At 57.6% G+C, this 14270-nt stretch overlaps 1 protein-coding gene across 1 annotated transcript; it reads right to left on the reverse strand.

The window, feature by feature from the left end:
* Window positions 1–1401: 1401 nt before the first annotated feature.
* On the reverse strand, window positions 1402–12053 carry LOC102251150 (solute carrier family 2, facilitated glucose transporter member 7). Its single transcript, XM_005873463.2, has 11 exons — window positions 11925–12053; window positions 11674–11834; window positions 9287–9411; window positions 7983–8135; window positions 6389–6514; window positions 5786–5973; window positions 5336–5446; window positions 3789–3890; window positions 2882–2957; window positions 1956–2083; window positions 1402–1673 (listed from the first exon to the last, which is right to left on the reverse strand). Exons 1-11 carry the CDS (start codon window positions 12051–12053, stop codon window positions 1455–1457), a joined length of 1518 nt encoding a protein of 505 aa, XP_005873525.1. The 3' UTR covers window positions 1402–1454.
* Between the last annotated feature and the right edge of the window lie 2217 nt (window positions 12054–14270).

A 14270-nucleotide genomic window follows, 5' to 3' on the forward strand; every position in this document is an offset into this window, starting at 1 on the left:
TTAGAAGTTTTATTAAGTCTTAATTTAGGCTTGTGATCCATTTTGCATTAATGTAAGGTATGGATAAAGTTCTTTTTTCCCACATATGGATATAATTATACCCCAGTGCATTTGTTGGAAATACTATCCTGTCACCATTCAGATTGCTTTAGACAAAAATCAGTTATCTCTGGATGTGGAGGTTTATTTCTGGGTTCTTTCTTGTTCTCCATTGATCTACCTGCTATACCAACCATGCTGTTTTGATACCTGTAGTTTTATATGAGTATTGACATGAGGTAATAAGTCCTCCAACTTCATCTTTCTCAAAGTTGGTTTGGTTACTTTAGGTTTTTTTGCATTTCCACATAAATTGTAGAATGGGCTTGTCAATTTCTACCCTCCCCGCCCAAAAAAGGCCTGCTGCAATTTTGGTTCTAATTGTGTTGAATCTATAGATAAATTTGTGGAGGATTAAGCCAACCTTGCATTCCTAGAACAAGCCCACTTGGTCAGAATATATTATTATCCTTATTATTGTGTTCTATTTGCTAAAATCTGGTATCTATGGTAAAATCTGGTAAAATTTGTATCTATGTTCATGCGGGGTGTTAATCTGTAGTTTTCTTGTAACATCGTTAGTTTGGCTTTGGAATCGGAATAATGATGACTTCTTCCTACAATGAATTCAGAAGTATTCCTTCCTCTTTAATTTTCTGGAAGACTTTGTGTCAAATTGGTATTATTTCTTCCTTAAATGTTTGGTAGAATTCACCAGTGAACCCATTTGGGCCTGGGGTTTTCTTTGTGGAAAGGTTTTTAACCACAGATTCAATTTCTTTGGTGGATGTAGGACTACACAGGCTGTCTATTTCCTACTGAGTGAGCTTTAGTACTTTGTATCTTTCGATACAGTGCTCTCCTGTTTCCAAGGCAGAGGTCAACTGACCCACCCAGAGAGGGCGTTTTTCTAAACAGGCCCAAGAACACCTGTTACCTCTCTTGCGCAGCTGTCCCTGCAGGCTGTGACGCTGACCAGAATACGTGCAAGCCACGGCACGGAGCGTGAGCGGCAGTGGAATCCGGAGCCTTGGCCTCTAGTTCCTTTCATTCGCAAGCCAATACATTGATTGGAATTCAGGTCTCCCTATGAATAGCTGAACTTGAAACATTTTACTTTATAAAAGTACATCCATGCAGTATTCCATGAGTCTCTGACCCCTACATCCATAGTCAGAGCACCGAGTCCTGCCAATCAATGCGGAGGGCCTGCCCATTCTCCGGAGTCACACCACCCGGTAATTACGGCTGGAAGCTAACCACGTCTCCACCAAACCAGGGACTGATCTTTCCAAAGCCTTCCAGTTGCCACTGCGGGCGCAGAAAGCTCAGAGCTGTGACCCTCCCGTGAGGCCTGGGGGGAGTCCCTTTCTCGGGGACTGGCCTCCGAGTGTGGTGTGGCACCTGCAGAGCCATCAGAAGAAAGTTTCCTTTGCGGGCGGAGACGCGCGAGGCTCAACACCTGTGGTTTCTTCTCGCGGCTCTGGAATCTCCACTCCGTTTCTCTTGGCAAATATTCGGTTTATCTCCACAAATGTCTGGCCCTTGGTCTCAGGAATCACCATGTAGATGTAAACAGCAGTGAGGAGGCAGATTCCGGCAAACACGATGAAACTGTAGGCCCCGATGGCCTCCTGGGCCGAGAGACAAGAAAACAGGAGGGAACGGAGGAAGAAAGGACAGGGGCTGCTCCCGGGGAGGCCTCGGGGCGCCACCCGGGAGTTCCTCGGTGGCCAGTTTTGTGTTGACCAATAAGTTTGTCCAATAAGGTACCACGTATGCCGAAATAGCTGATGCTCTTAGTAGAAGGAGCCTGTGCTTGGTTCCCCAAGGCTCTCTGCCTGGGGGTGGGCAGGGTGGGACAGGGAGGGGGGCAAGGGGCCACCCACCATGCTTCCCGCCCACCACCTGCTCACCTGGACGGAAGGGAACATGAAGCCCACGATGAAGTTGGTGAGCCAGTGCACAGCCCCGTCCACCATGAAGGCGGCCGGCCGGGAGGACTGCAGGAAGATCTCAGTCCTCACCACAGAGGGGACGGGACCTCGAGGGCAGAGAGCACAGGGCCAGTGGGGCGCAGCGGGCTCGGGGGGGCCCTCGCCCAGCCCCAGCCCCTCCGATCAGGCAAACACGATGGAACTGTAGGCCCCAGGCCTCCTGGGTCCTAGATGGCCAGGGAGGAGCCGGCATCTCTAGCCAGCGCCCTGCTTCCTTCCCCGCTGGCTCCTCCGGGCGCACCAGGGCTGCAGTGGCATGGGGCGGGGGGACAACCTCCCTCGGGGCCCTCGAGGTCACACCGAGTCCACTCTCCCCGGTGTTGGTGCCATTTTGAAATTCTCAATGAAGGGGAGCAGAGCTCAATGAGTGCTTGTGTCTGGGAAGTGCTGCCCCCTGTGGTAGGTCTGGGGAATGGCAGGCCCCTGCTGCACGCACCTTGCCTGAGGTCTGTTTCTCCACCTTTTGTCATTAAGGAGACTTGTCTAAAATTTATAAACCCATTTTTTCCTAATCATCATCCCTTATAAAGTTTCACCACCACAGGTACACTGTATATCTGTTTATTTACTGTATATCTATCTATGGTTTAAAAAAATGTATATTTTTATTAATTTCAGAGAGGAAGGGAGAGCAAGAGAGAGAGAGAAACATCAATGATGAGAGAGAATCATTGATCAGCTGCCTCCTGCCTGCCCTCCAATAGAGAATCGACCCTGCAACCCGGGCATGTGCCCTTGACCAGAATTGAACCTGGGAGCCTTCAGTCCGCAGGCTGATGCTCTATCTACTGAGCCAAACCAGCTAGGGCTCTATCTGTGGAGGGCTAGGGGGTGCGGGTACTCACTGGGCCCAATGGAATGTCCCGCGATGTAGGAGAAGACGCAGATGACGCCGAGGTAGGACAGCCCATGGACCGCGCTCTGTGGGGAGAGCAGGGCTGTCGGTGCCGGTCTGTTAGGGGACCTCCCACCCGCCTGCGGCCTTGGAGAGCTCAGGGCAGGTGAGTCCACCACACCAGGCGCCTTCCCACCACAGGGAGGAGCCTGGATTTCTGCTCACCCACGTGGGAGGGCCTCGAGGGTGCTGGGCAAGAGCAGGAGGAAGATGAAACCAGGGCTGGCCAGCATTCCAGCTCCCAGAGGATCCCTCCAGCCCTACCTGCCTGCCATGAGCTCACTCACTCTCCACCCATCACAACGTTAACCATTAATCCCCATGACACGCCTGTGAGCGGGACATTATTGTTTCAAACCTAGAGATGTGGACTCAGCACCGAGAGCCTGAACTCGGACCAGGAGGGCCCTGGGGGGTCGAGCAACAGCCCAGGTGAGACAATCAGCAGGATGGCGCCGGGGCCAGGACTCCACGCTAGCTGAGAGGATCCTTCTAGAAGCCCGGGGACCAGGAAAGCGGGTGGGCCATCTCCCCACAGCCAGGACAATGGCCGACACAAAACCAGGGGAACAGACTTCAACCGACCCAGCTGCACAGGTCACTGTCACCACTCCCTTCCACTCTCTCTAGAAAATCAATGGGAAAATCTCCTCGGGCGAGGGTTAAAAAAACAAAGCAAAACAAAAAAACAGCAACGCACAATACTTGCATTGAAGGCGTGTGGAGCCAGACTGGCTGAGACCCACCCTGGTCTATTGGAGCCGGTCTGTCACCGGGACCTCCCACCCGCCTGCGGCTCTGGGTCCTGAGGGTGGGGAGGGGGTGCCGGGTGCCAGGTGCCCAGAAAGGAACCAGACCTGGAAGAGGAGCGCCAGCGTCAGCACCAGGCAGGCCGAGCCGCAGATGCCATAGCCGACCAGCAGGAGGAGCCGTCTGCCCAGCCACTCCACGGTGCCGGCCTGTGGGGAGGGAGGACGTGAGGAGCCTCCAGGCCCAGGGCGCCCGGAACTCTTGGCCCTCCACCCCTTCTACATTTTCTAGTTTCTGCATTTGATGCTTTGCCATCTTGGGGCCCTGCTGACCCCTGGAAGGACTGTTCCTACGGTGGTTGGCCAGTTTCTAGAGAGCCAACATCGCCCGTGAATGTGCCTTTCAGGTGAAACTAAAGGTCCAGCTGTGGGCAAACTACGGCCCGCGGGCCGGATCCGGCCCGTTTGAAATGAATAAAACTAAAAAAAAAAAAGACCGTACCCTTTTATGTAATGATGTTTACTTTGAATTTATATTAGTTCACACAAACACTCCATCCATGCTTTTGTTCCGGCCCTCCGGTCCAGTTTAAGAACCCATTGTGGCCCTCGAGTCAAAAAGTTTGCCCCATCCAGAGCCCGCACCTCCGACCTCCTCCTCCAGGGGGCGCTCACACCCAGGGCTGCTGTCCCCCTGTCCTGATCACCCAGGGCAGGTACCAGACAACCCGGGCAGCCCCCGCATCCCAGAATCCCTGAAACTGTTCACACGGGCCAGGCCTGAGCCTGCTCACCCCGTGGTCCCACAGAAACCACAATGCAGGCTCTTGCCCGCGTTCCCCTGCTCCCTCCGCCTCCCGGCTGACCCTGGTGCCTCCCGGCGTGGCCCTGAGTGGCGTGGCCTGCCCCTCCCTCCTCACACAGTTTGGAACTAGGAGTGGCAGACTGTCTTTCCAATGGCAATCACCTCCTGCTATGCCGGCCTACCCCTCCCTGAACAATAATAAATCCTACGTTTTAGAATGGCCCCCCCTGACACCTGCTGCTCCAATTCAGGCGGTGAGCAGCCAGGATCTGACCTCCCGTCTCGAGGCCCAGTCACCCCACGCACGTCCTCCTCCACTTCCCGGACACGCACCTCTCTCTCAGCCCGAACCCTCTCGGATGTTCCCAACTTGGGCCACGCTGCCCTGGCTGGCCTTCCTTCCTCTCTCCGAGTTCTAACGCATTTCCAGTTCTACCGCATCCCTACCGCCAGCGCCAGCACCGGGGCCACACCGAGGCCAACTCGGTGGCGGGCCCTCTACGGTCACTGCGTGCACGTCACTTCCAGTCCTGCAGGTGGGACTGTCCCCGCCGTCGAGCGAGGCCCACAGGGGCGGCCCACCACCGCGTGCAGGTTAGAGAGAGAAGGCCAACTTCGTCTCTGTGCCCGGGACCCACACCAGCGTCCTGGGTATTGCAATCGCTGTAACCATTTTACAAAGGAAGAAACGTGTGCGTGTGCGTGTGCGTATCCCAAAGTCTGTGTCCCTCAGTGACCTGGGACTGGTGTCACCAGCACCTCAGTGGGCTCTGTGGGGTCCCTGTCTGTCTGCGGGGCACCTGCCAGGGTCCCCTCCCCCCCAGTGGAAAGGGTATTCCCGGTCGCTCACCGAAACACCGGTCATGACTATGTTGACCACGCCGGCGCTCACGGTTACATACTGGGAGTGAGCGGCTGATATGCCAGCGGATGTATAGATCATGTCTGCGTAGTAGTTAATCTGAAACAGAAACCCAGGGCTGTGAGGACCGGCCCACGGGGTCGGCCACTGGCCTGCCTTTCCTGACTCTACAGCAAACAGTTTGGGAGGCCAAGGGGCTCTTGGACAGGAGGGAGGCAGCTGGGAAAAGAGCTGGGACATGGCGTTAGGAGACTGGGATGCAGCCCGTCTGATTGAATCCAGCGGCTTTCGAATGGACCAGAAGTTCTGAGGGAGAACCTGGCCAGGCACCTCTGCGGCCGCCTGCAGGGCCGATCACTCATCTCAGCCCCCCTCTACCCTCCACCCCCTGCCCGCACGGCTGCCAGGCACACAGGTGCCCCACGAGGCCCCACGTACCGCGTTGACCCCGGAAAGCTGCTGGCCGGCCATGAGCACGATGATGGAGATGAGCTGCCACCGCAGGGGCCGGAAGGTGAACAGGTTGAGCACGGACAGGCGGCCCTCGGCCCTCTCGGCCTGGTCCTCCACGCGCATCTCTTCGATCTCGTCCTCCACATCGGCCCAGCCCCTCAGTTTCCTCAGAGCTGCGGGGAGCAGAGCAGCCCCTGTGGCTGACCGCACTCACCTGTGCTCGGGGCGGAGGGCAGCCGCCCACCTGCTCGGCCCACCTGCTCGGCCCACCTCTGGACACCGGCTCCCCATTTTCCCAGTGCGGAGTGCTCATGACCCAACCAGGACCCAACCATGTGATGGTGTCCCCAACCCCAACCACATCCCATGCTGGTCAGGCTCTCAAGCCAACACGGGTCAGCCGTGGCTCTGACCTTGTTTGTGCTCCCCCTTGGGCCTTACTCCGGAGCTGCCTGGACTCCTCCTAGCCCACTGGCACCTGCTCCTTGGGGCCCCTCTCCCTGCTGGCCACCACCTGTCCCGAGCGTTGGGCGCCATGGAGGGACGTCTGGCGGGCGTGGGAGGCGCCGGCAGCCTGCATCCCGGTACCTTGTCGAGCCGTGTCCTCGTCTCCTCTCTGGATGAGGGTGTAGCGCGGGCTCTCGGGGAAGAAGGGCAGAGACAGGAGCTGCAGCAGCGCGGGGACCCCCGTGAGTGCCAACAGCACGGGCCAGCCTGCAAGGGACCACCACCCAGAACTTGACACTGACCCGCAGGGTCCCTGGGGCTGTGGCGCCCTCCAGCCGACCTTCCCCAGGGCCTGACTCCTGTTACAAGGTCACTCGCCCACGACCTTCCAGCCCTCGGTGAGAGCCAAGGCCAGCAGGGACCTAGTTCCTGCCACCAGGTGGCTGCCCACGACCCACCCACACAGGGCTCCACGTTTACCAATGGAGGGAATAATGATAATTTTAAAGAGAAGTGGCATTAATTCCTTCTGCAGGAGGAGCATTGCTTTTCTTAGGAACGGTATTTGACTTAAATGTGTGAGCCTAGAGAAAACAATGGCAGGTGTTGTTTCTAATTTTATGGCTGGAAACGACCCAAGTCTACCTCCCTGGAGGCTGGGCCGGGGGGATGGGCCCAGCAGCATGGCTATCTGAGCTCCTTCTGAAGGTTTGTGCTAGGCAGGCGGTGCTGAGACTCGAGTAACCCTGAGCTACGTGGGAACTGGGAGTTATTTAACCTCCCCAAGCCTCGGGGTTCTCATCAGTAAAGATTACGATACGATGATGATGATGATGATGATGATGACAAAGTACCACATCAAGGGTGGTGAGGGCTGCAAGAGACCGCACGTGCCAGGCGTACGAGGTGGCTCTGGGCAGCCGCCGGCCAGCGTGGCCTCCACTCAGGGCCCGTGCTGTGACGAGTGTTTACCGTTCAGCTGCTCGGGGCAGCCTGGGAATCGCTGATACTAAAAACCTTGCACTGAGCACCAAGTCCCTTCAAGGCACCGTGGGGAATACAAGGACGGAAGTCCACCCACTAAGGAATGCCTGACTGGGAAATGTGTAAAATGAAACCCAAAACCAGACTCCACTGCACCCGCGGCCTAGACGCGGTCCCACCCTCTCCCTCGCCGAACTTCCCACCATCCCCACCCCCTCCCACCCACTCTCAGGCAATGGCCCTGCCTCCTCTTCCACTGAGAAGATGGAAGGAACCAGCAGAAAACGTCTACAAGGGCCATGCCCACCCACAAACAGTGACCATGGCCAGCCCCGTGCAGCTGGTCCCACCGCCTTCCCGCTTCTGGACCAGTGAGCAGCCAAGTGCATGGTTATTTTTCCCAGGGACAACATCCCCTCCAGCTCACTCCCCCATCCAGCGCCCGCCAGCTCTCCTTCCCTTCACCAGCAGAACTCCCAAGAGTGCCTGTGCCTCTTGTCCCAGTCCTCTCCTCCCAGTCCCAAGCACAGTTTGTCCCCATCACTCACCACCACTGTCCTCATCAAGGTCACCTGTGTCCACCAAGCTGCACACTGCGCAGCCCAGAGGTCACCTCTTGGCTTCAACAGGCTTGATCCACCAATAACATGGGCACAGCTGAGCGAACGACTGGACCCAGCGCCCACGGCCCCACACCACTCCCAGGCCCCTCCCTCGTCCCCTTTGACCTTGGCGTGCACCGCCTGGGTACCTGCAGGATTGCCCAGGACGGCCTGCAGGCTGAAGATCTGCGCTAGGAAGACTCCCACGATGACAAAAACCTCGGTCATTGTTCCCAGAGTGCCCCTGAGGTTCTTGGGAGCCAGCTCTCCGAGGTACATGGGGAGGGCGCTGTAGGAGATGCCTGGTTCCAGCAAAACAAAAATCAGGGAGAAGAGCAGTCCCAGCCCCCGGACCCAGGACCCGGATGTAATTCAGCTCCATCTCATAACCCCCTAACTTCTCCTGGGTGTCCACCACTGACAGGTAGATCGCACAGCCCCGCCCCCTGCATAGCCCCGCCCCCGCAAGACCCTGCCTCCCCACACAGCCCCGCCCCCTGCACAGCTGGTCCCATGCAAGCCACGCCTCCTGATACAAGCCCCGCCCCTGCAAGACCCTGCCTCTCCACACAGCTCCGCCCCTGCACAGCCCCTGCAAGACCTGCCTCCCACAAGACCTGCCTCCCCACACAGCCTCGCCTCCTGGAACAAGCCCCGCCCCAGAAAGCCCCGCCCCTGCAAGCCCCGCCTCCCCTCCGGGACGTAGAACCGGCCCTGTGGGCTGCTTAGTTTGCACTGCTGAGGGGACCCTTCCAGAATCCTCCGACCCCAGGGGCCACCTGCAGGGCATGATGCCAAAGTCCTCTCCTTCCTAGTTGCAGAGCTGGGGCCCTGGATAGTGGGACTTTGGGACGATTCTCTTGCTTTGACCTATTTTCTGACTTTTCTAAAGCACAGGTAACTTGTATCACTTAAAACACACACACACACACACAGAAGAAACCACTGTGGTTGAGGAACCTGGCTCCCCTGCTGAGCGAGGCCCCAAACCCTGTTTCTTTCGCTCGCAGCCCCTCCCCCTCCGTGCACACTGGACATCCTCCTCAGAAAATACCTTGTAAAGCCTTTCAGTTAGTTACACTTCAAGGCAAAAGTGGGGGTTTTTAAGAAAAGTTTTACAATTAAATTTATTGGGGTAACATTGGTTAATAACGTCTATAAACTTATGATACGACTTCTGCATACTCTATTGTGTGCTCACCACCCAAAAGTGCATTTTTAAAGCCCTGATAGCTATTGTTAGTGAGGGGGAGGGAGAGCATGAGCTTCGCAGGGTCTGGCAGAGGAGAAGGAAGGTGCCCCAGAAGGGACACGGGCCGGGCAGGGCCAGGGGGACCCTCATCTCCCCGGCTTCCAGCCTCGGGCCCCTGTGCTGGGTATGTCGGCCTCAGACCCTTCCCCCCATTGGTGAACCTGAGCGTGGCCTTGGGGCTTTAGCCGTCGCTCCAGGTACCTGCGCAGACTCCCAGCAGCACTCGGGAAAGAATGATCAGCTCAAAAGCCTTGGCCGCTTTGCTGACTCCCATCAGGATGGCAGGGACGATGGCGAAGATGTTATTGATCAGCAGGGTTCCCTTTCTGCAAGGACAGCAGAGCCCAGAGGGCGGGGGCTGAGGCGCAGAGGCTGTCCTGACACGACTCTACTCTGCAGGCAGCTGGTACCCCCTGCGGGAACGTGCCTGAGAAGACCGATGGCTGGGAGGGACGGGGAAGCTGGGACCGAGACACAAGTCCCAGGAAGGAAGGTCTGGGGCCAACAGCCGGAGCTGACTGCGGACAGCAGAGAAGGACGAGGAGTGGTTGCCGCCTCCGGCAGGGAGCTTCCTGTCCCTGGTGGCATTCAGGCAGAGACTAGACTAGAGGAGGACCCTCAGGAATGCTGAACAGGGGATTCCCACAACAGGCGGGACACCGGGTTAGACTAGAGCAGCGGTTCTCAACCTTCCTGATGCCGCGACCCTTCAATACAGTTCCTCATGTTGTGGTGACCCCCAATTTCATTGTTACAAATTGAACATAATTAAAGCATAGTGATTCATCACAAAAACAATATGTAATTATATATGTGTTTTCCGATGGTCTTAGGCGACCCCTGTGAAAGGGTCGTTCGACCCCCAAAGGGGTCGCGACCCACAGGTTGAGAACCACTGGACTAGAGCATCTCTCAGATCCCTGACAAGGCTGCCAGCCCAGGAGTCTATGAACGAGAGGGAGGGGGAGTCTAGAAAAAGGGACTATGCTGCCCTGCCCCCCAGGACCATCCCTCCCTTCCAGACTGTACTCTGTGCCCTTTGATGGCTTCCATCAATGGCTCCCTTGACAGCCCGGACCCCCAACCTGGGTTGGGCTTTGCCAAAGGAGACACCAGTGGAGGATGAGGAAGGAAGAGAGGTCCCGGCTGTGGGGTGGCTGCTGGCTGCACCCGCCTTTGACATTTGCCCACACTCTGCCCGCCTTTGAGGACAATGCCAGGAGCAGGGGTGGGGGGGGATCTTTAAACAGAAACACAGAAACCCCTCTGGAGGGGTAGCACAGAGTCCCATGGAAATCCCCAACGAGGCAGCGCTAGACACCCAGGTGTGTGGGATGGTTTCCCAGGCCCCTTTTCTCTCCAGGGCGGCTGTTCCTCTGAGAAAGCTGCCCTCGGGGCCCAGGCTGAGAGCCCAGGATCAGCTGCCCCGAGGCCGGAAAGGACAGCGCCCCCTGCCTGGCCTCGCCCAGCCCCTCCTGCTCAGGGCGGTTGGGAACCCACTGGGACAAGGCCGGCTCCACCAGAGCAGTCTGTGTCCTCGTCTGCAAGGTGAGGGGGCGAGGAGACCATCACTGAGCTCCCAGGTTCTGTGACGGGAGGTCCAGGTGAGGAGGCCAAGCCTGGGCTTCTAGAACAGTCCAGCCACTGGTGTAGCTGAGAACAGCCCAGTCTGGATTACACAAAAGCCTGGGTTATGGCATAAGGACAGCATACTGAATGTTTCCTCATTCACGTGCCCGACATATGTCAAGTGCCAATCAAGTACCTAGAAGAAGGGGTCCTATGGGTCCCGCTGAAATGCGTAACTGGTTTTCAGTCGCCGATATTTTCTCCCATGTGTGGGAACTGAAGGGCTACAGTTCTTTAAAAGTTCTTTACTTTAGAAGGTTCTCCACGCACACCCCAAAACTGCTGGTCTCCTCGTATCGAGTCCAAGTGTCATTGCGAATTCCTCCGAGTGGGATGTGGCCAGATGGCATCCCGGTGCCTCACCCTGAGGCCTTGGCTCACTCTCCCTCCCTGGGGACCTTGACCTGGGCACCTGCCTTATCTGGGGAGGCACCTCTTTGCAGCTCCTGGGCTTAGGCACCCAGATTAGGGAGCCCGGGCAAGCCCAGCAAAGGACAAAGAGCCACTGTGCATCTCAAAGACACGGGACAGGCACGAGGAGTGACTCAGTCTGAGCCCCCAACCTCAGATCAGCAGCCCAGGTGAAGCTGCGGGGCGAGGCTGCAGCTGTCACACCTGGAGCCTCGGGTCACCTGGCCACGCATCAGACCCGATTGGCAAGCACTTACGGAGCACCTGCTGCAGGTGCTGACACGGCACCAAGGGGAGTTGCATCCAGAACTTTGCTCTCAAGGGCGGTACCTCGCCCTCGGGGTTGGGGACAGAGGGGCTGCTGCTCCCGTGCAAGGACAAGGGAAGGGTCCCGGGAACCTCAGGGACTGGCTTCAGGGCATAAGGTCTGTGGCACCTTGGGGACGAGGCTTTTCAAGGTCACCTCAAGCCCCCACCTCGTGTAGACCACCCAGAGACAGCGGGGTTTCCCCCGTGACCCGCGAGTGAGAACCGCGCCCTCCGCTCACCGGCCACACTTGTCCACCAGCCCGCCGACCATCAGCGAGCCCAGCAGGCCGCCCAGGGGGAACATGGACACGGTGCAGGACCACAGGAGCAGCATGTGCTTCTCGTCCATGGACGTCCCGTGTCGCGCGTAGTAGGTGTCGTTATAAAATGACTTCAAGACCTGGAAGACATTGCCCCACGGTAGCCAAGAAGATTGGGCAACTCGTGTTCGAACTTGGAGCGGGCGGCAGCCCCAGTGCCCGGAGCCCACCTTGTGCGGCGTGTTGACCACGGCGATGTTGTAGCCGTACTGGAAGGCCGAGCCGAAGCCCGCGCTCAGGGTGGCCAGCACCAGCGTGGGCTGCAGCCTCTGCGGAGATGAGGTGGAGATGAGGTCCATGACCCGAGAAGTGGGCTCCCACCAGCTGGGCCAGGTGTTGGGGACCCCAGGACCCGCCCAGGGAAGGTGGGGCGGTGGCTGGCTGGGGGTGGGGTCTCAGGGCTCTGAGACGTGGGGGGCACCGTGGATGGCATGGTTTCCTGTTCCTGGCACACAGTCATTCCCTCCCTAAAGACAAAGCTGAGCCTCCACCACGTGCTGGCCCGGGATGGAGTGGGGGAGGCTCTGGGAAAAGGTCCAGCATCCGCTGGCCTCCTGGAGTTTACATTCTAGGGAGGGGGGAGGCCAAATAGAAAAAGGATGTACAGACACCAAGTACCAATAATGCTATGAGGACCAACAGGGTAACAGGGGAGAAGGGGGGGGGGCGTGTTCAGCAGGGTCAGGGCTGGCCTCTGAGGAGGGCCTGGGAGCTGAGCCCTGAGTGGCTGAGCCCTGGGCCTGGGGGAGGAGTGTCCAGGTGGAGGGAGCCAGGGACAGAGGGCTGGAGCGCCTGAGGCTTGTCCTTCACTCCGGGCCACCACATTCCACTTCCCTGGCCACCTCAGAACCCAGGGCAGCTCCGGGGAACTGCCCCAGAGCCCAGGGGGCGCAGACTTGGGGCAGGTCTGCAGCTGCCTGAGGCGGTGCTTCCCGGGACTCCAGGAGACCAGTGGTCCAGAGCCACCGCCCTGGGCCACGCTCCACCCTCGGCTTGCCTGCTAACTGCGCCCCTAACTCCACCCCACCATCAGCTGCGTGACTGCCCGCAGACCTCAGCCCTGCTGGCCTGGGATCCAGCCTGCGGAGAAGGGTGGGGTGCGGGATTCAGCTGACTGATCCCCAGTGCTGTTCTTGCCGCTGTAGGCGTTTCAGAAGCCGCCCCTCCCTCCACGGGTCCCCTCTTCTGGTGGGAAAGGGACAGTGACAGGGGCCTCTCCTAGCCTGGCACTTACCCCCTCCCGGGGTGGGCTGGGCACCTCCATGCTGCTCAGGTGAGAAGTGGGTGCGCTCTGCCTCGGAGCGACACCCGGGTCTGTTCCGCACCCACCGATTCGCCGCGGGGCCTGGGTGGCCCGATTGCCCTTTGGCCTCTGGACCCTGCCCGCTTTCCCCAGAGCGCACTTTCCTTGGGCGTCTGATAAGATATGTTTCACACAAGCATGGATTTTGTCTTTGCCTCCACCAAGGTACCACGGGGGTGCCTGCCACTGGTCCCTCCCTAGCCGTAGGCAGAACTGGGAGTCTGCCTGGGTCTCAGCCGCGTCTCCTGTTAGTTCTTTGTGCTTCCTCTCACCCACGTGGACTAATTGTCCGTTTGGACGAAAGAGCAAATAAAATACTTTTACAGGCGGACAACGTAATTATTCCTAAGTACACCTACCGGCATTAAACAAGTCAATAAAATATTCAACAAAGGTGTTCATTTCAGAATTACCTCTACTGAGAAAAAACGAAGTAGGGAGTGACTGAATAACGATGACAGGCTAATTAGGAAATTATGATCAAAGGATATGAATAATGATCAAAGGATCATAATGAAAATTACGTAAGAATGTGGCAGCACGTTATGAACGTTACGCGAAGTCACCAAAGCGAGACGTACCAGGGCCCTGGGCGCAATGTGTTGGCATGTGGGTGGCAGCCCGAGGGCGCAGCACACGGCGAAAGAACTCGAGGTCCTTATTGCTCCCACCCATCTGCTCCTGACAGTTAGGGGTTCTCTAAAGCAGGGTGTTCCACCTTTTCATCGCCTGGCACACAGAAACCAATTACTAACATTCTGCACACACCATACATTTGTTTTGCCGTTCTGATGCCTTTTTTGTATAACTTTGATTCGTTCCCACTGGATGGCTCTTGTTGTGTTGGCTGTTGGCATTTTGTTATTTGATGGTCTAAGGGAGAGGTCCGCGCCCCTGACTAAATAGTCAGCTATCGCACGTCTGAAGGATTCTCGGGGCGCACGGGTTTATGTCGCTGCTCCAAAGTGCTATGTGGTCTCTGCGGTGCCCCTTGTTGCTTCTGGGGCCCGGCCAGCGGAGTGGCTGTTAGGAAAGAAAGGCATGTGTCCCTTGCCCTGCTGGCTTTGTCACAGAAGAATGGGCCCTGGGCTGGGACAATGTGTGCTCCTGGGCTCTGCTTAAAGCAAGTGAGTCAAGGGCCTCAGGCACACCCAGCCTTCTGCTCTTCAGGCCCCCTGGGGAGGAGGCAGGGTCCCTTCACAGTGCGTGCAGC

The sequence above is a fragment of the Myotis brandtii genome, unplaced genomic scaffold (genome assembly GCF_000412655.1).
Source record: "Myotis brandtii unplaced genomic scaffold, ASM41265v1 scaffold410, whole genome shotgun sequence".
In the NCBI taxonomy this organism is placed as follows: Eukaryota; Metazoa; Chordata; class Mammalia; order Chiroptera; family Vespertilionidae; genus Myotis; species Myotis brandtii.

Excerpts from the sequence above, each read along its gene's own strand:
- LOC102251150 (XM_005873463.2), bottom strand. The coding sequence starts at position 12,053 with ATGGACCTCATCTCCACCTCATCTCCGCAGAGGCTGCAGCCCACGCTG. Across the intron at positions 11,835-11,924 it reads TGGTCAACACGCCGCACAAG|GTCTTGAAGTCATTTTATAA; the intron begins GTGGGCTCCGGG and ends AATGTCTTCCAG. Across the intron at positions 5,974-6,388 it reads CGAGGACACGGCTCGACAAG|CTCTGAGGAAACTGAGGGGC; the intron begins GTACCGGGATGC and ends TGCTCCCCGCAG.